This window comes from Pristis pectinata, chromosome 8, assembly GCF_009764475.1.
Source record: "Pristis pectinata isolate sPriPec2 chromosome 8, sPriPec2.1.pri, whole genome shotgun sequence".
NCBI classification, from domain to species: Eukaryota; Metazoa; Chordata; class Chondrichthyes; order Rhinopristiformes; family Pristidae; genus Pristis; species Pristis pectinata.
In genome coordinates this window covers 8,125,361-8,148,854 of record NC_067412.1, presented here as the reverse complement: position 1 = coordinate 8,148,854, position 23,494 = coordinate 8,125,361, and the positions used below count along the sequence as shown (strand labels likewise).

The 23,494-nt window shown below is 42.6% G+C and overlaps 1 protein-coding gene across 3 annotated transcripts in view; it reads left to right on the top strand.

The window, feature by feature from the left end:
- caskin1 (CASK interacting protein 1) overlaps window positions 1–23,494 on the top strand; it is a 563,705-nt gene that overhangs the window by 473,965 nt on the left and 66,246 nt on the right. For all 3 annotated transcript variants that reach the window (XM_052021715.1, XM_052021714.1, XM_052021713.1), the window contains one exon: window positions 14,789–14,887. In XM_052021715.1, coding sequence (XP_051877675.1) covers window positions 14,789–14,887 — 99 coding nt within the window. The remainder of the gene's footprint in view (window positions 1–14,788; window positions 14,888–23,494) is intronic.

The following is a 23,494-nucleotide window of genomic DNA, read 5'->3' as shown; positions in this document are numbered from 1 at the left end:
ATAATTGTTCTGGGGTGACAGTCAGGAGATGGGACTTCTAACCCTTCCTGTGGTGAGATTTGAGGGTTATGGGCCAAATAGAGGCAAATGGGGCTATCTCAGTTAGGTATCTTGGTCATCATGGACAAGTTGGGCCAAAGGGCCTGTTTCCCAAGAAAAACACGATGATGCTGGAAGAACTCAGCAGGCCAGGCAGCATCCATTGGAGAAAAGCAGGTGGTCAACGTTTCGGGTCAGGACCCTTCCCCATTCGGTCCCGAAGAAGGGTCCTGACCCGAAAGGTTGACCGCCTGCTTTTCTCCACGGATGCTGCCTGGCCACCTGACTTTAAATTTAAATTTTTTTAAAATTTTATTTACAGCGTGGTAACAGGCCCTTCCGGCCCAATGAGTCCGCGCCGCCCATTTTAAACCCAAATTAACCTACCCGTACGTCTTTGCAATGTGGGAGGAAACGGGAGCACCCGGAGGAAACCCACGCAGACACGGGAGAACGTACAAACTCCTTACAGACAGCGACGGGAATCGCACCCTGATCGCTGGCGCTGTAATAGCGTTGCTGTAATAACCTCCAGCATCAGCGTGTTTTTCATCTGGATTCCAGCATCTGCAGTCCTTTATTTCTCTGGCCTGTTCCCCATGTTGTATAGCCCTATGAACTCAGCAGGCAATTTAAATTCAGTTAAATACAAAGGAGCTTGACACCATTCAGGATAAATCAGCCTGCTTAATTGGTACACCATCAACCACATTAAGTATTCATTCCACCCACGACCAGTGCACTAGCTGCAGAGTATACAGTCTACAAAATGCACTGCAGTTACTCAGCCAGACTACTCTGACAGCCCCTCCCAAACTGCGATCCTCCCCATCAAGACAAAGGCAGCAGCTGCATGGTAACACCAGCACATGCAGATTCTCCTCCAAGAGGCACAACATCCTGGCTTGGAGTATATGGTTGGTCCTTCATTGCTGCTGGGTCTGAATCTTGGAACCTCCTACCCAACAGCGCTATGGGAGTACCTTCACCAGAAGGACTGCAGCAATTCAAGAAGGTGGCTCACTACCACCTTCTCAAGGGCAAGTAGAAATGGGAAATAAACAGTGGCTTTGACAACAATGTCCCAGTCTTGAAAATGAATGAATAAACCACTCGGGAATTTTAAAAGGCTGCTATCAATAAACATGACCTCGTATCGACTAGGTTTTATATAAAAATCCATCAAGTGCACTCACGTCACTGAAAGAAGGAAATCTGCCAGCAAACAATCTGCAGGAGGAACTCAACAGGTCGAGCAGCATCTGTGGGAAGAAAGGAATTGTCGACATTTTGGGTCAAAACCCTATACCAGGTCTGAGAGTGGAGGACTCTCGGTCCTGATGCAGGGTTTCGACCCGAAATGTCGACAATTCCTTTCCTCCCACGGATGCTGCTCGACCTGCTGAGTTCCCCCAGCAGATTGTCTGTTGCTCCAGATTCCAATATCTGCAGTCTCTTGTGACTCCGAGGAAATCTGCTATCCTTACCACATTTGGCCTAAGTCTGATTCCAGACCAGGGGGGAAAGTAACTAAAGTTGCAGGTGTTGGAACCAATCAAGCAGCATCTGTGGAAAAGGAAACCAGTTAACATTTTGGGTCAAGGACCCTTTCTCAGGACTAAGTCCCTGACCTGAATCGTTAACTGGTTTCTCTTGCCACAGATGCTGCTTGACTGGCACTTCTGACTTTGTTTCTGATTCCAAACGAATAGACACTCAAATTACCAAGCGTGCATTTTATTCAAGGGTAATAGAGATGGTAATTAATGCTGGCCTTTCCATTAAACTTCATATTACATGAATAAATGTTAAAAGAGATTTTTTTTTTGGTCACAATGACTAGACAACTAAGGTTAGAATAGTTTTGTATGTGGCTTTCCATTTCCATCATCACCTAAGTTAAGCCTTCAAGGAGTACAAACGCTTACTTGCACTAAAGCTATTAGAGTTCTCTCATCCCAAAAGGCTTTGGATGCCATGGATTAGTCAAATTATTCAAGATCGGGATCCATAAGGAAAGAGTGACACAAGAGACTACAGATGCTGGAGTCTGGAGCAACAAACAATCTGCTGGAGGAGCTCAGCAGGTCGAGCAGCATCTGTTGGGGGGAAAGGAATTGTCAACATTTCGGGTCGAAAGGCAGGGTTTCGACCCAAGACGTCGAAGATTCCTTCTCCCCTACCCCCCTCCTTCTCTCCCCTCCCCGATGCTGCTCAACCCACTGGGTTCCTCCAACAGATCGTTTCTTGCATAGGGAAAGGGTGTTGAAGGAGATGGAGCAAAGGTAGGTGAATGGATTCGACTGGATGGTTGAACACACTCAAGGGGCTGAATGGCCTCTATCTGTTCCCATGTTCCGACAGCGATGCATGCTGCCTTCTTCAACACTTTTAGAAATTAGTCATTCACCATCACCACAAAAGATTAAAGCTACCCAATTGCACAGTGTTTGTTATTGAAAATCAGTAGTGCAGAACACTTCTTTTGGAATGGAATCCTGTGTGCCATAATTGAATGTCACCATCAAAAGATGTGTGTGAACGGCAAGACGAGCCACAATTTAATGGGAGTAGGAAAAATGGACCCAAACCAATATTTCAAAAGCAACCTGTTACAGATGGAGAAGCATGGGAAATCTGAGGGTCGGACTGGTAATTGAAAACTGACCACACATTAGTCTGGTGTTACCGTCCATCGTGTCAGCTCTGTGAGACTGTATCCATTACATTGCCACTTTTATCTCTGTAAGCAGATGTTTCTCAGAGACTAAGTGTTAGGGTTACATTGGAATCGGGCCTAACACAACTACATAGTAAACTGGTCACTGACCTGTGCGTCTATATCCCACTAATGGATACAGTCTTGCAGAGCTGGTGCCCTGGACTATAACACCTGACCAATGTGTGGTCAGCTTTATAAACACATTCCTAAAAAGCAGCCCCAGGTCCTGATTTCAATGCTTCGACAAAGTGGGAAGCCCGGATGTGATTTGATGTTGATTCTCTGGGAGTGGAACTCTATATATGCTCACATCCACAGATCTGCCCTCTGGACACAGCCTGCATGACTAGCAGTCCAGTGGTCTAAAATGAGAGTATTTGAGCTGGTCAGCTCCAGGTACTTGTCTGTCCCTCTATGGAAAGAAATGTGCTGTATTTACCCAGTCCAGTCCATATACAGCCATATGGTTGACTTTTAAATGACCAAACAAGCCACTGATTTAGATGTAACCAACTACTGCTGACCTTGCCAATAAATCCCTTTAAAATTCTAAATTGAAAAATTGCATAGATTATCTAATTATTTACATTATGAAAGAAGTGTATGAATCTTAAAGCCTATGGCACTTTAAGAAGCAGTTGATCATTATAAACTACATGCTGTCATGTCTTCTCATTGCCCTTGGTTAGGCACAGAATGTTTATTGCCACAGATTGTGGATACTTGGTCCATCCACTGTGAGAAAGCTCTTTGAAAGAGCTCTTCAAAGACCAACAGACCTCCTGAACTTGATGATCTCCATCCTGGAGTCTTAAAGGAAATCACTGCAGGGACATTGAGGCGTTGATTCAAATCTACATAAATTCCCTTGATTCTGGAAAGGTTCAGAGAATTGGAAAATCACAAATTCAAGAAGGAATGGAAACAGAAAGCAGGAAATAATAGGCTAGTTAGCTTAAGATCTGTCACTGGGAAAATGCTAGAATCCATTATTAAGGAGACAGCAGCAGGACATTTAGAAAATCTTAAGACATCAAGGAGAGTCACGGTGTTTTTTATAAAAGGGAAACTGTGTTTGATGTATTTGCTGGAAGATGTAGTAAACAGGATAGATAGAGAAGAACCCATAGATGTAGTGTATTTGGATTTCCAGAGGGAATTTGATAAGGTACCACATAAAAGGTTACTGCACAAGAGTTGCATGAGACGAGGGAAATAAATCGGTATGGACAGAGAGTGGCTAATTAATTGAAAATAGAGAGTTGGGATAAATGGATTATTTTTGGATTAGCAATCGGTAACTATACAGTGCCACTGGGATCAGTGCTGGGACCTCAGCTATTGTGATGACTTGGATGAAGGGACTGAGTGCACTGTAGCCAGATTCGCTGATGATGCAAAGATAGGTGGGTGAGCAGGTTGCGAGGAAGACATTAAGAACCTGAGAACTAAAGATAGGTTAAGTGAGTGGGAAAGAGTTGACAGATGGAGTATAATGTGGGAAGTGTGAGGTTATTCACTTTGGAAGGAAGAATGAAAAAAGCAAGTTACTATTTAAATGGAGTGTAAGTACAAAATGTTCAGATACAAAGGTTTCTGGAGGACCCAGTAAGTGAAACATAATATGTAAACATGCAGATACAAGTAATTATGAAGGGTAATAGAAAATTGTTTTTTATTGTAAGGGGAATGGAGTATAAAAGTAGGGATGATTTGATCAACTTTACAGGGCACCAGTGGGACCATACCTGGAGTACTGCATGCAGTTTGGTCTCATTATTTAAAGAATAATATACTTTAATTGGAGGCAGTGTGAGAGCATTCACGAGGTTGATTTCTGGGATAAAGTGGATGATGTACTGTATGATGAAAGGTTGAGTAGGTTGGGCAAATATTCACTGGAGTATTGAAGAATGAGTGGTGACCTTATTCAAACATATAAGATTCTGAAGGGGATTGACTTGGTGGATAGTGAGGGGATATTTACCTCCCATGGGGCTGTATCTAAATCTTGGGGACATTGATTCAGAATAAGGGATCATCCATTTAAGACAGATATGAGAAGAATTCCTTCTCTCAGAGGGTCATACATATACATTCACGACTGCAAGGCCAGATTTTGCTCTAATTCCATCTACAAGATCGTAGATGACACTGCCATAGTGGGCAGAATCTCAAATAACGATGAGTTGGAGTACAGGAAGGAGATGGAGAGCCTAATGACATGGTGTCATGACAACAACCTTTCCCTCAATGTCAGCAAAACGAAAGAGTTGGTCATTGACTTCAGGAAGGGGGGCGGTGCACACACTCTTGTTTATATCAACCGTGCTGAGGTTGAGAGGGTTGAAAGCTTCAAGTTCCTAAGAATGAACATCACCAATAGCCTGTCCTAGTCCAACCACATAGATGCCACGGCCAAGAAAGTTCATCAGCGCCTCTACTTCCTCAGGAGGCTAAAGAAATTTGGCATGTCCCCTTTGACCCTCACCAATTTTTATCAATGCACCATAGAAAACATCCTGTCCAGATGCATCACGGCTTGGTACGGCAACTACTCTGTTCGTGAGTGAAAGAAACTGCAGAGAGTTGTGAACACAGCTCATCACATCATGGAAACCAGCCTCCCCTCCATGGACTCTGTCTACACTTCTTGCTGCCTCAGTAAAGCAGCCAACATAATCAAAGACCCCACCCACCCTGGACATTCTTTCTTTTCCCTCCTCCCATTGGGCAGAAGATACAAAAGCCTGAAAGTATGTATTACCAGTCTCAAGAATAGCTTCTATTCTGCTGTTATAAGACTATTGAACAGTCCCCTAGTATGAAAAGATGGACTCTTGACCTCACAATTTACCTCATTATGGCCTTGCACCTTATTGTCTACCTGCACTGCACTTTCTCTGCAACCGTAACACTTTATTCTGCATTCTGTTCTTGTTTTCCCTTGTACTACCTCGATGCACTGTTGTAATGAAATGATCTGTATGGATGGCATGCAAAATAAGATTCTCACTGTACCTTGGTACATGTGACAATAATAAACCAATTTACCAATGAATCTTTGGAAATCTCTATCCCAGAGAGCTGTGTGGGCAGAGTCATTGATGAGGTGGAGATTGAAACAAGGTGGTCAGGTGGTATGGGGAGTCATAGAGTTATACAGCATGGAAATAGGCCCTTTGGCCCAACTTGTCCATGCCGACCAAGTTGTCTACTTGATCTTGTTCCACTTCCCTGTGTTTGGCCCATATCCCTCCAAAACTTTCCTATCCATGTACCTGTCTAAATGTCTTTGAATGAAATCCTATTCAAGGATAGACCCTGTTTTATCGTAGAAAGAGCAGCAGCAATTTTGAGTGCAATGGATTTCCACAAATAGCAAAAAGATAATGACCAGATAATCGGTTTCAATGGTGTTGGTTGGGGGATTAATATTGGCCAGGATACCACAGAGAACACCCCTGCAATTCTTCAAAAGAGGACAGATCTTTAGAGATTAGTGAAGTTTTACATCTCCTTCAAAAAGCAGTACCTCCAACAGTGCAGTACTGGAGTGTCATGCAGAAGTTGTGTCCTGGAGTGCCTGGAGTGAGGTTTGAAAGCACTACATTTCTAATTAACAACAAGAGTGCTTCAGAGAGAGACACAAGGGGAAGGTTTGTGATCTGAAATCTTCCTTAAAGGGATTACATTATATGGGAGCAATCAAAAGTATTGCAGTATGGAAACACTGTGGGGGACAGTGGTTCTGAAACAAATAGAGGGATTGAGTGTTGAACTATCAAGGGAGCTTAAGGAGGCATTGTGTAGAAGCAGTTTGGTATTTTGGAGAGAAAGTGATGAAGGAAAACGTATGCTGCAAGCTCTTTGAGCAGATTTTACTTTAGCTTTTTCCCAGACTCTGAGCTAGATCCCTCTTTCAATTATTTAAAGCACTTAGTGCACATCCACTGAACCTTCTGACTCTCTGTTGACAATTACTTTATAGCGTACTGCATTTTAACTAACCAACTCATAGCTCTTGGCTGAATTCCCGAAAAGTAGTTGGTGCAGTTCTTGTGCCCATGAGTGAAAAAGCCATCTTCATATACTTGGCTGACCTAGAACCATAGAACACTACAGCACAGAAAACAGGCCATTTGGCCCTTCTAGTCTATGCCGAAACAGTATTCCGCTAGTCCCATTTACCTGCACCCAGTCCATAATCCTCCAGACCTCTCCTGTCCATGTATCTATCCAATTTATTCTTAAAACTCAAGAGTGAGCCCGGATTTACTACATCATATGGCAGCCCATTCCATACTCCCACCACTCTTTGAGTGAAGAAGTTCCCCCTAATGTTCCCCCTAAACTTTTCCCCTTTCACCCTAAAGCCACGTCCTCTCATACTTATCTCTCCTAATCTAGGTGGAAATAGCCTACTCGCATTAACTCTGTCTATACCCCTCATAATTTTGTAAACCTCTATCAAATCTCCCCTCATTCTTCTGCGCTCCAAGGAATAAAGTCCTAACCTGTTCAATCTTTCCCTGTAGCTCAACTCCTGAAGACCCGGCAACATTCTAGTAAATCTCCTCTGCACTCTTTCAATCTTACAAATATCCTTCCTATAGTTAGGTGACTAGAACTGCAACAATACTCCAAATTTGGCCTCACCAATGTCTTATACAACCTCACCATAACATCCCAACTCCTATACTCAATACTTTGATTTATGAGTGCCAGGATGCCAAAAGCCTTCTTTACAACCCTGTCTACCTGCAACACCACTTTCAGGGAATTCTGTTTCTCAACTCCCAGATCCCTTTGTTCCTCTGCACTCCTCAGTGCCCTACGATTTACTGTGTATGTCCTACCTTGATTTGTCCTTCCAAAATGCAACACCTCACACTTGTCTGCATTAAATTCCATCTGCCATTTTCTGGCCCATTCTTCCAGTTGGTTCAGATCCCTCTGCAAGCTTTGAAAGCCTTCCTCGCTGTCCACAACGCCTCCAATCTTAGTATCATCAGCAAACTTGCTGATCCAATTTACCACATTATCATCTAGATCATTGATATAGACAACAAACAACAATGGCCCCAGCACAGATCCCTGAGGTGCACCGCTAGTCACAGGCCTCCAGTTTGAGAAACAATCATCCACTACCACTCTCTGTCTTCTCCCACACAGCCAATTTCGAATCCAGTTTACAACCTTTCCATGGATACCTAGTGTCTGAACCTTCTGAACTAACCTCCCATGTGGGACCTTGTTAAAGGCCTTACTAAAGTCCATGTAGACAACATCTACAGCCTTTCCTTCATCTACTTTCTTGGTAACCTCCTCGAAAAACTCTACAAGATTCGTTAAACACGATCTACCACGCACAAAGCCATGCTGACTATCCTTAATCGGCCCTTGGCTGTCCAAATACTTGTATGTCCGATCTCTCAGAACACCTTCCAATAATTTACCCACTAATGTCAGGCTCACTGGCCTGTAATTACCTGGTTTACTTTTAGATCCCTTTTTAAACAACGGAACAACATGAGCTACCCTCCAGTCCTCCGGCACCGCACCCATGGCTAAGGACAGTGGAGAGTGGAACAGTGATTACTAAATGGCTGAAAAGGCTCAAGGGGCACTTTGCCCTACTCCTGCTTCTTATGTTCTTGCATCCAATTAAACTCTGTCCCCTGATCCTTCAACATTGTTCTGAAAATTATTAATAATAATAATAAAAAATGGAAATGCTGGAAACACTCAGCAGGTCAGGCAGCGTCTGTGGAGAGAGAAACGGAGTTAAAATTTCAGGTCAAAACATGTTCTGTTTTATTTGGATTTCCAGCATCTGTAGCTTTTTTTGATTTTCCTTGACCCCTAAAACTTACTCCCCATCATGTACGTCACTAATTATCTCTTCGAAAACCTTTTTGGAATCTGCATCTATCATTTCCAAAAGTAATGAATCTCTGCTTAAATGTTCTTTTCATGCTGCTGCTTATTTTTCTGATAAACCTCATATCTGGTTGCTGACTTTGAAGCCATTGGAAGCAGTTTGTCCCCGTAAGTCAGTACCTTCGTCCTTTTGAACACCTGCACTAAATGTCCTCTTAACTCTGCTATCCTGCCATCCTCTCTAGTCTATTAAACCATTACCAGTCCTGTTGCATTTACCAGCCTCCTTGTTGTTGCCATGACAATACACGGCAGCGGGGAATGAATCAGTGCAAGGTAGCTTTTCCATTCAAAGGAGCTGACAAAAATGATCACTGACTTCATCAAGCCTCATTACACAGTGTAATTAACAGTAGGCAAGGCTCCAAACTGTTGTGTGTAGAGTCCCTCCCTGTAGCTGGCCCAGCACAGGAAGCAATAAGTACGGCATTTAATTTAGACATGTAAAACTCCCTGATGCCACAAATTTAAGCCACACTCCATGTTTCCTTAACAAATATTTAATCATGTCACGCTGTTCAGGTATATAGCTCACTTCAAAGGATAACCGTGTTTCGTATGTTGGGAAGCAGATCTAAAATAGCTCATTAAATCACCAAACTCCTTTCTTAAACGTTCAACGTCTTCTCAAAAGCAGTATTTGCAAATATTTAATTTAGTATTATGTTTACGTAGTCTTGGAGCTCCTTGGGCCAGAATGCAGGTCAGCTAATTTAGAATTAGCATTTGAAATCTAGTCTGAAAATCCAATGCATAATAAGGGATTGTTGCATTGGTAATTGGCGATTGGTTTATTATTGTCACATGTACCAAGATACAGTGAAAAGCTTTTGTTTGCGTGCCATCCAGACAGATCATTCCATACATAAGTACATCGAGGTGGTACAAAAGGGAAAAAAAACAGAATGCAGAATATAGTGTCACAGGTACAGAGAAAGTGCAGTGCAGGCAGGCAAATAAAGTGCAAGGGCCATGATGAGGTAGATTGAGAGATCAAGAGTTCATCTTTATCATATAAGCAAGTCCATTCAGGAGTCTTATAACAACAGGATAGAAGCTATCCTTGAACCTGGTGGTACCGTCAGAGGTGTCATCTTTTAGATGAGGTGTCAACCAGAGTCTGCTTTCTTAGACATAAAAGATCACATTGCACAATTTTGAAGGGGAGCATGGGAGTTTATCCAACATCCTGACCGATATTGGGCAATCAATGAACATCACCAAATTAGATTACCTGGACTTTATCACATGGCTGTCTGTGGGAGCTTACTGTGTTTCCTACATTACAACAGTGTCTTAGTTTCAAAAGTACTTCATTGACTGTGAAGTGTTTTGAAATCTCCTGGTCCCATAGAAATGTAAGTCCAACTCTCTGATCAGTGACATATAGGCAGATGGCTTGTTCTGTGCATTCATGATTTAACATTGGCCACTGGGTCCTCCTGTGGCAAAGCGGATATCTGTGTTTTATCTTCTATTATTATACTCTAAACACCAGAAGGAGCAGAATAAATGGCCACAGTCACTTGACAAAGGAAGTACAGTAGTTCAAAGAATATGGTAATTAGCAGAAGGATTGAGAGGAGTTGAGGAAAACATTTTGTCACCCTAAGAGTAGCCAGTTCTAGAGCTCACTGCCTGAAAGGATGCAGGCAAATACCCTCAACAGGTGTCACAAATACTGAAGCTGGGAAATGGGATTAGTTGTGGCTCAGTGGGAGTTACAACCTATGCCTGAGACACAAGGTTGAGATTTTAGCAGACTATCCAGGTTGGCACTCCAGCGGAGTGCTGAGGGAGTATTGTCCCATTAGAGGTGAGATCTTTTGGATGATACATCTGTCTGTATATCATCGATGTAAAGAAATCCAGTTACTGCTTTAAAGAAGAGTTGGGAGCTGCCCATAAACCAATACCAAGGAAACAAATCTGCCTGTCATCCTCCACCCCTCCTCAGTCTACCAATCACTTACTGGTTCCTGGCTCACCGCTCCTTTCTCCTCTTTACACTGGCCACCTCCCCTCTCCACTCTCAGTCCTGATGCAGGGTCTCGACCTGAAATGTCAACAATTCCTTCCCCCGCCCCCCCCCCCCCCCCCCCCCACAGATGATGCTCAGCTCGCTGAGTTCCTCCAACAGATTGTCCTTTGCTCCAGATCCCAGCACTTGCGGTTTCTTGTGTCTCCAAGAAAATAAATTGTCTGTTTGTTAATGGATTGCAATCCATGGGACTTTGCTGTACACTACTTCTTGCAGTTTTTTTCCATATTACATTTTCAAAATACTTCATTGACAACAAAACACTTTAGAACATCTCAGGATAGTAAAATGTTCTGGATTAATACAAGTGTGCTTTAATTTAACAAATACTGATGTCACTCAAGCATATTAAATATAGCTTTTCCCTCCAGCTTTTCTATAGTCATTTGGATGCATGATATCAATAACCAAGCAGTGTCCTTGACCTAATTACACAAGGATGATTGTTTATCCAAGGCTTTTGAAAGACCTGATGGTTCACATGACAAAAGATTGTCTCTATTTTAATCTGGCATGAGAATGGGTGAAGATAAATGTTGTACAGACACAGAAGAGATCAGTCAATGTATTCCATGTACTATGAAACTAGAGATGTGACCATAATAAACCAATACCAATAATACCAGTTATACAGTCATGACCCACTTCTGAAAATGTTAGAAAAGTACCCCTTAAATTGCTGCAATAAAATAAAAATAATAAAAATTGTATTTTTTAAATTCAGAAAAAAGCTATCTGCTTTTTAAAGAGTCCTTAAGAAGTAATTTATGCATTTCCAGTGACTATGTACCTGTTTCCCTGAGTGATGCACATGTGCTAAAGTGATGTGACAGCTGCCAACCCAATGTCCTTGATGCCCAATTAGCATTGGATCATCTGGCAAACGGGCACAGTGACCTTTAAGGATTCTGGTGTCTGGTTGGTTCCGTTCACAGTCCACTTAACAGATGAACACAACAGAAATAATACTCAAGGAGGTTAACACTATCCAAATACAGACCACTTTTGATCAAACCTCCAATCCACCACCTAAGCATTTATTCCCTCCACCATTGGCAGTGTACTGGTACCTAGAAAGTGCAACCGCAGTTACTCCTCTAGACTACCCGAACAGCACTTCCCTGGAACCCCTACTGCCAAGAAAGCTTCAGGCAACAAGAGCATGGGAGCATCATGGCTTGCTGGTTCCACCTCAGTCCACTGTATTGTGATTTGCAATACATTGTTGTTCCTTCAACAACACTGGGTCTAAATTCTGAAACTTTCTGCACAGTGATACTATGGGAGTGCCTTAGACCAGATGTATGGAACCAGTTGGGAGAAGGTGGCTCACCACTAATTTCTCAAGAGCAATCAGGGATAAATGGTATATGAATGAAAGAAAAAGCCCTTCAGATAATCTGGTATCTGGGTATTCATTCCTTCTGGTGAGCCAATATTTTACAGATGCTGGCCAGCCACTGTACTTGGCCCTACCTACTTGTTCCCCACTCCACTGAACTTAGCTGAATCAGAAAATGCTGATCTCCTCTGAAAGCATTTGTCAATTGGCAAAGCCATGCCCCAACTTTGTCAACTGTCAAGGCCTTTCAAGAACTTTGAATGTCTCTGCCATGCAGAAGCATTTAAGAATGACTAAAAATGAAATAGTATTTCAAAAGGTATAAATTATTTTATTAAAAGTCAACTAAAATCATTTTAAAACTTATGAAAAATTAAAGTCATTAATTAAAACACAAATAATGTTTTAAGAAGTAAACTATCTTATTCTTCCTCAAAGCCATTCAATCCCTTTTGAGATCAATCAGGTCGCAGTTCCTACATCAGATTTAATCTGGCATGGGTTCTGGGACTAAGTTCCCAGTATAAGTGTCAGTGACTCTCAACAAGAGGCTGCTCCACCACTTGAGGTTCTTCATATACATGGGAGTCCCAAAACATACAAGTATTTCTGCTGAGAAATGCTGGCAGTTCTATCTATCAGCAGACCTTGTTGTACTGGCTCTGCATCATTCATTCTGGTAAACTAGTGCAAAGTGCTCATTTACCAGCTATGTATAAAAAAGAATCAAAGTAAAAGGCAAGAAAGTTGTATAGAATTTGAGCCCAATGTGTGAGGTGAGTTCAACTGGCAGCTATTATTCTTGATTGTGTATTGCATTGGCAAGTAAAGACAAAATTATTCTCTTCATTGTGCACAGTGACTGATTAAATGTCAATGATGTTTGTACTTCCTACATGAAATATTTCTCCTCAGAAGCTCTAATTTGTCTGTTCCACAAGTCTCTGGGTGTTTTAGATGTTTCTGCTTTTCTACTTTTATGTACCTCTGTCTTCACAGACTTGCACCAGGACTTCCCTGTTCTGGTACAATCACTGAAGGACAGCATGACGTCTCATGGCTACCAATGACTCCCATTCACTGCAGTGGTGGGGGAAAGAGAGACAGAGAGAGAGAGAGTGTGTGTGTGTGTGTGTGTGTGTGTCTGTGTGTGTGTGTGTGTGTGTGTGTGTGTGTGTGTGTGTGTGTGTGTGTGAGAGAGAGAGAGAATGTGAGAGAGAATGTGAGAGAGTATGTATGACAGTGTGAGGGAGAGTGTGTGAGGGAGTGTGTGTGAGAGAGGGAGAGAGTGTGTGAGAGAGTATGTGTGATAGAGTATGTGTGACTGTGTGTGAGGGAGAGTGTGTGAGAGAGAGAGTGTGTGAGAAAGAGTGAGAGAGGGTGTGAGAGAGAGAGAGATGGGCAGAGAGTTGTTTCTTATTCATGGGTGAATGGTAGGGACGGAGAGGAATAAGAAGGTACCAGCTACAAAAAAGGTCAAAACTTTTAATCTAAATTGGGATGCAAAAAGAAAAATAAATGATGATCTCACTGAAAATGCAAATGGGTGTGTTTTCCCTTGTGGGGAAGTCTAGAATCAGGGTGCATGGTTTTAGAATAAGGAGAAATCAGAAATAAAGAGAAAGGTCTCTCAAGGGTGGTGAACCTCCCGAATTCCCTACCCCAGAGAGCTGTGGAATCTGAATAAATTAATCTATTCCTGGATGAGATACTTGGTCTGAAGTGTAGTCTAAGATTATTGGGAAAGTGGAGTTGAGGCCAAGATCAGATCTCCCATGGTCTTAATGGATGGAGCTTCTGGCTCGAGAGACCATATGCTCTTGTTTCTTATTTCTTTATCGTTCACAGAGCTTTGCTTGTAACTCCACACCTGTAGTGTGGAAAATAGCGTTAATGATTAGAACATACAGTGCACGACCAGACCCTTCGGTCCACATGTCTGTGACGTTAGTGGTATAAATTAGAAAGAATTCAAATTTGCTGTATTAGTTTTCTCCACACATTTCATGGTATTGAACTTTTAAACACAGAATTAAGCGACATAAATGCCTGGGTTTTACATCAGATGCATCCCTTGCCACTCTGCACCAATGGTGGAAAAGTGGAAGAACAATCAAGAGACTGTCTTGTTGCAGCTTAACCCACAAAGATTGAATTGAATTGTACAAAGAGAGATAAGGAGGGAGCAGGAGAAACAAGAGAAGGCTCATGAGGTTGCTCATAAGAGAGTGCAGCGGAGATTTACATACAAATCAAATGGGCTGGAGAACTTTAGCCATGATCACGTGGGTAGGCTGAATCTGTTTCCTTTGAAATAAAGGAGTTGAGGGATGTCTCAACTGAGACAAATAGAATTATAAAATAGGTGAAATAGGAAAGACTGATTTCTGTTAACAGACAGATCAATAACTGGAGCAAAGATTTAAATGACTTGGTAGAAATATTAGAGAGGAAACAAGGGGAACTGTCTTCACCTAGAAGTGATTGGGGTTGTGAATCTCACTGCCTGAGAGGACTATGAAGGCAGAGACTGTTTGTGCATTTATCAAGTACCTTGATAAGCACTAGTGCTATAGCTACAAGATTACGTTTGGAGAGCTGGAAAGTGGATCAGTCAGACAGAAAGGTCCAAAGGGCCTCTTTCTGTGCCACATTTCAAAGCTTCTGTAATCGACTGAACATTTGACTGGTGTTCCTGCAGGTTCCCGAGGCTCCGAATCAAGTCCTTCCCATCTGTCTCCAGTGCAACCAACCACCACCCCATCGGAGGAAATCTGGGTGCTACGGAAGCCATTTGCAGGTAGAGTCGGTGGAAATATCACCCAGCACATTTTTTTTGCAGCTGCAACAATGAATTCTAACATCTTCAATGTAACTGCTACTGAGCATGTGCTGGTTCAGACTCCTCCCTGATGTCCGGTCAAAAAAAAATTTGATCACTTTTAGAGGGGCTTTTTAATCAGATGAATACTGTATACATACACCAGTATGCATCATATGCTTGACGATTACAGGGACTGGGGCCTTGATCCTGCTGAGCAACCCATGTGCACAACTCCTTATCGCCCAATCAACATCCGTGCACCAGATTATCCGCTTGATTTTTCCAAGGACTCGCTGGGTGCAAATGGCTGCACATTTACCACATCACAATAGTACTTGCAATTCAAGAAGCACACTTCATCAGCTGTAAAGTGCTTTAGGACACCCTGAAGCCGCAGAAGACACTGTAGAAATTTAACTCTCTAGAATTTAGACCAGTATAGCCCAGGAACAGGCCCTTCGGCCCTCCTTGTCTGCACCGACCTTGATGCCAGTCTAAACTAATCCCATCTGCCTGCGCATGGTCTGTGTCCCTCTGTTCCTTGTCTGCTCGTGTCCGTCTACATGCTTCATTGCTACTGTATCGTCACCCTTTGGCCTTTTGCCCAACAATTACCTGATTCTCTGGTTACTAGGTGTAGCCTTGCTTTACCAATTTCATTATCTAATTTGTCCAAATCTTATCACAAAAAAAGCACTGGTTGTATTATTACCCCTCATAACCTCTAATATTACAACCTGTTGGCAGGTAAGGTTCAAGTGCCGTCCAATTCTTGATTGGAACTTGTCAGTGGTGTGAACTGTGTCTGTTCAGTTTGGCATTTAAGTAGTTAACAGCCGGCCAATCTGTAAATTAAACCCGTCAGCTAGGTCCTGCATGGATAATCATCGAACAAAGTGCCTGAAGTGTATTGCATTCTCTGATAGATACGACAAGCAGTTAAGATCAATCCCCTAAAGTTTATCTTGATGTATCAATATCAGCACATATGGTCGTATCAGGTGTAACTTGTCTTTCTGTAGCAGAATCAGTGAAAATCTTCCAGGAATTTTAGAATTGACTGCTAAAGTCCTTCTGAAACAAAGTTTATATTAATGTAGTTGATAAGAGATGAGATGAAACATATGGTTCATGGTCTATTGTACAAAAAGTCAATTTGCTAAGAAAACAGACATTGCCTACAGAAACTACAGCAGCTTCTCCCAATAAAAGAATGGTAATTTCTCCAGAACAGTGCTGTGGTGGGTGATAGTTACATAATTTATATATCCAGTATTTAGAACTGCTGCACATACAGTATGTGCCTAAAATCAATCTCATCACTCATTAGATTTGATTAATGAGGGATTCACCCAGTCTTCTCTACTCTGATAGGTTCTAGCTATGTTAACGTAAACAGCAATTCTGGAATTCAAGGGAAGTTAGGGTATTTGGATAACTTACAGTACATAGCACATAGAACAGTACAGCACAGGAACAGGCCCTTCGGCCCACAATGTCTGTGCCAACCTCAATGCCAAATTAAACTAAACCCACCTGCCTGCACGTGACCCACGTCCCTCCATTCCCTGCATGTTCATGTGCCTGTCTGAATGTCTCTTAACCACCACTGTCATACCTGCTTCCCGCAGCACACTCCACGCACCTACCACAAAACATAATGACTCAAATGGCCTCCTCTTCTGCTGTATGGATCCATCAATTTAGATCATTGTTTGAACTATGTAACCAAGAAGGCATTGCAGTTTTACAAATCCATTGCCAAGTCAAAAATCCAGAAGTAAAAGAACTGTAGATGGTGGGAAAACAAATAATCAGCAGTGTGGTTGCCTTCTGAAATGGACTACCAAGCAACTCACTTCAAGGAAAAATTAGGAAAGATAATCCTGCCAATGATCTCCATGTCTGAGATTTGAGTTAAAAGCAAGTTAGCTGACCCAGTTTTGGCAAACAAAGGCACATCTTTCTGGATGACTGAAGACGTCAGAATGAGGAGGGCAATTTTCATTGCCTCCTCGGGTGGGAATTTTGGTCATTGTCCACGCCTCTGACGTTTTTAATGGTAGCCTTGACATGGGCAACCCAGAAACTCCTGGAAAGTCTGAACTTTCTTCGTCAACCCAATCCTAATCAGGAGTCATCAAGAGACCCTAGCACAATTTTATGCAGTGAGTGGGGCATGTTCTATGCACATTCAATCCATTGGTGCTTGGAATTAACCAATGGTGATCCTAAAAGAGAGCCACCATAGACTGCCAAGAGACTCATAAATTGGAAACTATTACCGTGAGGCTTGACCCTCGGTAGCCAGGAATCATCCACGATCCCTAGCCCCACCATCCAGGCCGAGATGTTCGATGGTGGCACTGCCAGATTTCACTCAGCCAACGATCACTGGAGTGCTCAAAACTTCTGAGCATCATGTTGGCAGAATATTAACATGGCCTGACTATAAGAGAGAGACCTCACTTCAAGTTCATCCATTCAGTCAGTAAGCACGCGTATGCAGGAAAATACTCCACAGAGACTGAACCCAAGCAGTGATTTTAGTCTTAACTGAGGGAATTTGGTGCTCAACAGGGGCTAGACTCTCAACCCACTCCTCTCTTGATAGACAGATCCATTCAGTTCAGGGAATCCCATATATTTTGGTGGCAGCAAGTCATTGAGACTCCGGCACCAACCAGAGGTAGTGGTTATAAACAAGGCTTTTCTCCTGATGTGGTTGTGGGTTAATATTAAATCCTTTTATTATCTCATCATAGGTAGTACATAATTTCTCACATATTTTAAAAACCAAGCAAAAACAGCGGCTGCATAATAACTGTTGGCCCGTGCCTCCAGCTCCAGTCTGTGAGTAATAACATGCTGTGACTGAAGTGGTTACGTATCTGTGACCCACTTTAATATTTCCTCTGCATTGATTTTAATCTGTTGACATTCACAAATAATAGTTTACAGATTCGTCAAAACTAACATTCAGTATAAAATGCATGGATAGAGATGATCAAGATGTATTGCTTTAAATTTAACATATGTGAGGCACATATTAGGTATATATATCATGTATTACTTGGAGTATTGTGTTCAGTTCTGGTCGCCTCATTACAGGAAGGATGTGGAAGCTTTAGAGAGGGTGCAGAGGAGATTTACCAGGATGTTGCCTGGATTGGAGAGCATGTCTTATGAGGATAGGTTGAGCGATCTCAGGCTTTTCTCTTTGGAGAGAAGGAGGAGGAGAGGTGACTTGATAGAGGTGTACAAGATGATAAGAGGCATAGATCGAGTGGACAGTCAGAGACTTTTTCCCAGTGCGACAATGGCTAACACGAGGGAACATAATTTTAAGGTGATTGGAGGAAGGTATAAGGGGGATGTCAGGGGTAAGTTTTTTTTTACACAGAGAGTGGTGGGTGCGTGGAACACACTGCCGGCAGAGGTTGTGGGGACAGATACAGTAGGGACATTTAAGAAACTCTTAGACAGACACATGAATGATAGAAAAATAGGTGGCTATGTGGGAGGGAAGGGTCAGATAGGTCTTAGAGCAGGATAAAATGTCAACACAATATTGTGAGCCAAAGGGCCTGTACTGTGCTGTAGTGTTCTATGTTCTATGTAAAAGAAACATAGGGCTGTTCCTTTGATACTTGTCCAACTATACCAGATATACTTCCAACATTATTGTTCCGCGGGGATCGATGCTAAGACCTCCGTTGTTTGTGACATATATAAGTGACTTGGATGAAAATGCAGATGGGCTGATTAGTAAGTGTGCAGACAACACAAAAATTGGTGGAGTTCTGTACAGTGAAGAAGGCTGTCAAAGGATATGCAGGATATCGATCAGTTGCAGATATGGGCGGAGAAATGGTAGATGGAGTTTAATCCAGGCAAGTGTAAGGTGTTGCACTTTGGGAGGTCAAGTGTAAGGGGGAGGTATAAATGGTGGGATCCTTAGGAGCATTGTTGGGATCTTGGGTTCCAAGTCCGCAGCCCTCTGAAAGTGGCAACACAAAGTAGAGGGGGTGGTAAGGAAGGTGTACGGCATGCATGCCTTCTTTGAGTATGGGAGTCAAGAAGTTATGTTGCAGCTGTATAAAACTTTGGTTAGGCTGCACTTGGAATATTGTGTGCAGTTCTGATCACCCCATTACAGGAAGTAGAGGCTTTGGAGAGGGTGCAAAAGAGGTTCGCCAGGATGCTGCCTGGATTAGAGGGTATTAGATATAAGGAGAGGTTGGACAAACTTGGATTGTTTTGTCTGGAGCGTCAGTGACTGAGGGGAGGCCTGATAAAAGTTTATAAAATTAAGAGATGCATGGACAGGGTAGACAGTTAGAGTCTTTTCCCCAAAGTGGAAATGTCAAATACTAGAAAACATTGCTTTGTGAGAGGGGGAATGTTTAAAGGAGATGTGTGGTGCAAGTTAGTTTTACACAGAGAGTGGTAACGGAGGGACCTGGGAATACAGGTCCATAATTCCTTGAAAGTAGCATCATAGTTAGATAGGGTCGTAAAGAGAGCTTTTGGCACTTTGGCCTTCATAAATCAGGGCATTGAGTACAGGAGTTGGGATGTTATGTTGAATTTGCACGAGACATTGGTGAGGCCGAATTTAGAGCATTGTGTGCAGTTCCGGTCACCTATCTACAGGAAAGATATCAATGAGCTTGAAAGAGTGCAGAGAAAATGTACAAGGATGTTGCTGAAACTTGGGGACCTGAGTTATAGGGAAAGGTTGAATAGATTAGGACTTTATTCCCTGGAGCGCAGGAGAACGAGGGGAGATCTTATAGAGGTATACACAATTATTCTTGGGGTCTAGATAGGGTGAATGCATTACAAGCTTTTTCCCCTAAGGTTGGGTGAGACTAGAACTAGAGGACATAGGTTTAGGGTGCAAGGTGAAATATATGAGGGGAATCTGAGGAGGAAGTTCTTCACTCAGAGGATGGTCCGAGTGTGGAATGAGCTGCTAGCGGAAGTGGCAGATGCAGGTTCAATTTAACATTTAAGAGAGGTTTGGATAGGTACGTGAATGGGAGGGGTTTGGAGGGATATGGTCCGGGTGCAGGTAGATGGGTCTAGGCAGAAGATCAGGTCGGCATGGAGTAGATGGTCCAAAGGGCCTGTTTCTGTGCTGTAGAGCTCTATGACTCTATGGTATGTGCCCAGAACATACTGCCAGGAATGGTGGTGGAAGAAGACATGATGGCGGCATTTGGACAGGCACATGAACACGCGGGGAATGGAGGGATGTGGATCATGTGCAGGCAGAAAGGTTGAGCTTAATTTAGCATCATGGTCGGTACAGGTATCATGGGCCAAAGGTCCTGTGCTGGACTGTTCTATGTCCTACGTTCTACATTCTGAGCAGGTTAACTCCAGGTTGCCTCAATACAATTATGATATTGTTAAAATAGTCCTCAGTGCTCTGATTAAAATAAGGTCTGTTCAAACATACAAACATAAAAAGAAATTAACCAAGTGAGACTCTCTAAATATCCATGAAAAACAGAGTAGGTTTTAATTATTGCATGGTACTAACACTCAAAGGCTTTGGAACTGGAGTGTACTACTCATATACAAGAAATCCATGAAATCTATCTGATAAAAGTGTTGGTTGTGCAAAGGTGTAGGGTTGGTTCAGCGTCTTAATTATACTGACATGGTGTGTGAATGTAACAGCTCTTGTCTCTGCGTGTTTTCACTGCTTGTTAATTCTTTACGGAAAGCCATTCAGTTTCAGCTGTTGAGTTGATGTGTGGTAGGTTGAAGGTCTGTCGTTTCATCTGTGGGAATTTGGAAGCAGCTTCATGCTACAGCAGGTCTGACACGCCCCATTCAGCTGTCATACTTCACAGCATAAACGGGTCCAGTGTTTGGGAACAGGGCGCTGAAGTCCATGGCTGTGTCCTCAGGACAGGGAGGCCAAGTTGAGTTGTATAAATGTGGGCAGCTGGTTCTCTGTGCAAGCTCTCTGCAGTCTCCATTGACACTGACAAGCCTTTAGGATGTATTCTTGGAGGAATCCCCACATGACTTGCCTGCCTCGCACTGCCCCACCCACACCACTCCAACATTGGTCACCCGACAGGTTCATGTATGTTTTGTTCCACCTTCGCATGCCAATTAAAACATGATCCGACCCTTAGTTACCCAATTAGATGGATCTTGGCTGCTAAGTCAAACAGACTTTTTCACCATCTGCCCAATAATTTTATAACTACTAAATAAAATGTGTTCAAGAACGCATTCTATTTAATTGGCACCTTTAACATCACAAGGCACTTTGCAGGGGACAACTATCAAACACAAACTGATACTGGGACACAAAATAAAATACCAGTACATTTAACCAACAACTGGTAAACAGCAGGTTTTAAGGTGTGTCTGAAAGGCGAAAATAGAGGCAGCAAGATTTGGCGAATTCCGAAACCAAGGCTTGGCAGGAAATGGTAGTGATTAAATTCAGGAATGATCAAGAGGCCAGAATTGGAGAAAAGCAGATTTCAGGAGGGTTTGATGGGGCTAGAAGACATTTTAGAGGGAAGAGATGCTGGAAAGATCTGAAAATTAGGATGAGAACTTTAAAATGGATGTACCATTTAATGGGAGCTGAAGTAGGTCAGTAACCATGATGGATGAATTGGTTTTGATGTGAGTTAGGATACAAGCAGCAGATTTTGGTAATTGGTAATTAACAATTAGTTTATTATTGTCACACGTACTGAGATACAATGAAAAGCTTTTGTTTGCATGCCATCGAGACAGATCATTCCATATATAAGTGCATCGAGGTTGTACCAAGGTCAAAAAAAAAGAATGCAGAATACACTGTTATGGTTACAGAGAAAGTGCAGTGCAGGTTGACAAATAAAGTGCAAGGGCCATGACGAGGTAGATTGAGAGACCAAGAGTTCATCTTTATCATTTTAGAGATCAGTTCAAGAGTCTTATAACAGTGAATTGAAGCTGTCCTTGAGCCTGGTGGTACATGTTTTCAAGTTTTTGTACCTTCTGCCTGATGGGAGAGGGGAGAAGAGAGAATATCTGGGGTGGGAGGGGTCCGTGATTATGTTGGCTGCTCTCCCGAGGCAGCGGAAGTGTAAATAGAGTCCATTGGAGAGGAGGCTGGTTTTCGTGATGGACTGGGCTGCGTTCACAGCTCCCTGCAATTTCCTGACAGGTCCTGCAGAATAGAACCAGCGAGACAATCTAGAAGTGTGTTGGAACATTGTTAAGGTGTAAACAAGGCCTGGATGGGAACTTCAGACAGGATGAGCTGAGCCAAGGATTCAGTCAAAGATGGGATGGATATGTTCAAAGAAGATGAGGGGAAAAAGCATAAATTTATTCCTTTTTGATTCTCACTAATAATACTGCCTGCAGCAGTTTGAGTCATCGTGTCATACAGCATGGAAACAGGCCCTTCGGCCCAACTGCTCCATGCCGACCAAAATTCTAATCCAAGCTAGTCCCATTTTCCCGCTTCAGGCCAGTATCCTTCTAAACCTTTCCTATTCATGTATCTGCTCAACTGCCTTTTAAATTTCTATTCCTAAATTTAATCTTAATTTCCAAGAGACTCAGAACAATCCTGGAGGGTTAGCAACTTAACGCTCCAGGTGAAAGAAGAGTTTAGCACAGCTCTCAAAGCCTGCTAAACCTTCATCTCAAATCTATTTGGATTAAAGTTATGCAATAGCACTCTCAAAATAAAATTCAGTACAATTATAACCTACCCTCAGTACATGGACTTCGCTGGTGAGATCAGCTCTTATTACCCAACTTTTAATTGTGATGGATTAACTGACTTCCTCTACTTCATGTTACTGAGGATGGGAGCCACCTGTGAGGCATACCCTGAAAGGATGAGAGGTTTCTTCCACTCAAGAGTATCAGTGAGCCAAGTGGGTTTTTCCAACAATCCAATAGTTTCATGACCACTTTTACAGATAATGGAGCTTCCATTTTTGCAAATTCCTTAAAAAAAATTTAGTTTTCCAAATTACTTGCATTCTGATTAGATTAGGACTTGGAGGAAATCATTGGGTTAACCAGTCTGGGAAACTGATCACCACTTCACCATATCCTAAGATCCAATCCCCTGCTCCCTCTTCCATATCACAATGAATTCTTGATTGGTTTTCTGCTTGTGGCTATAAATCAATGATGCATTGAATGAGTCAATGTTGATGGCAAAATTTGTTCTGCCTAATGATCTAGGATTACCATGGATATATGGTACAGGAACAGGCCATTCAGCCCAGTCAGTCCATACTGGCATTTATGCCGTACTCGAGCCTTCTTCTGTCTTTCATAGAACATAGAGCATTACAGCACAGTACAGGCCCTTCGGCCCATGATGTTGTGTCGACATTTTATCCTGCTCTAATATCTATCTAACCCTTCCCTCCCACATAGCCCTCCATTTCTCTATCATTCATGTGGCTATCTAAGAGTCTCTTACATATCCCTGATGTATCTGCCCCCACAACCTCTGCCGGCAGTGCGTTCCACGCACCCACCACTCTCTGTGTAAAAAAACTTACCTCTGACATCCCCCTTATACCTTCC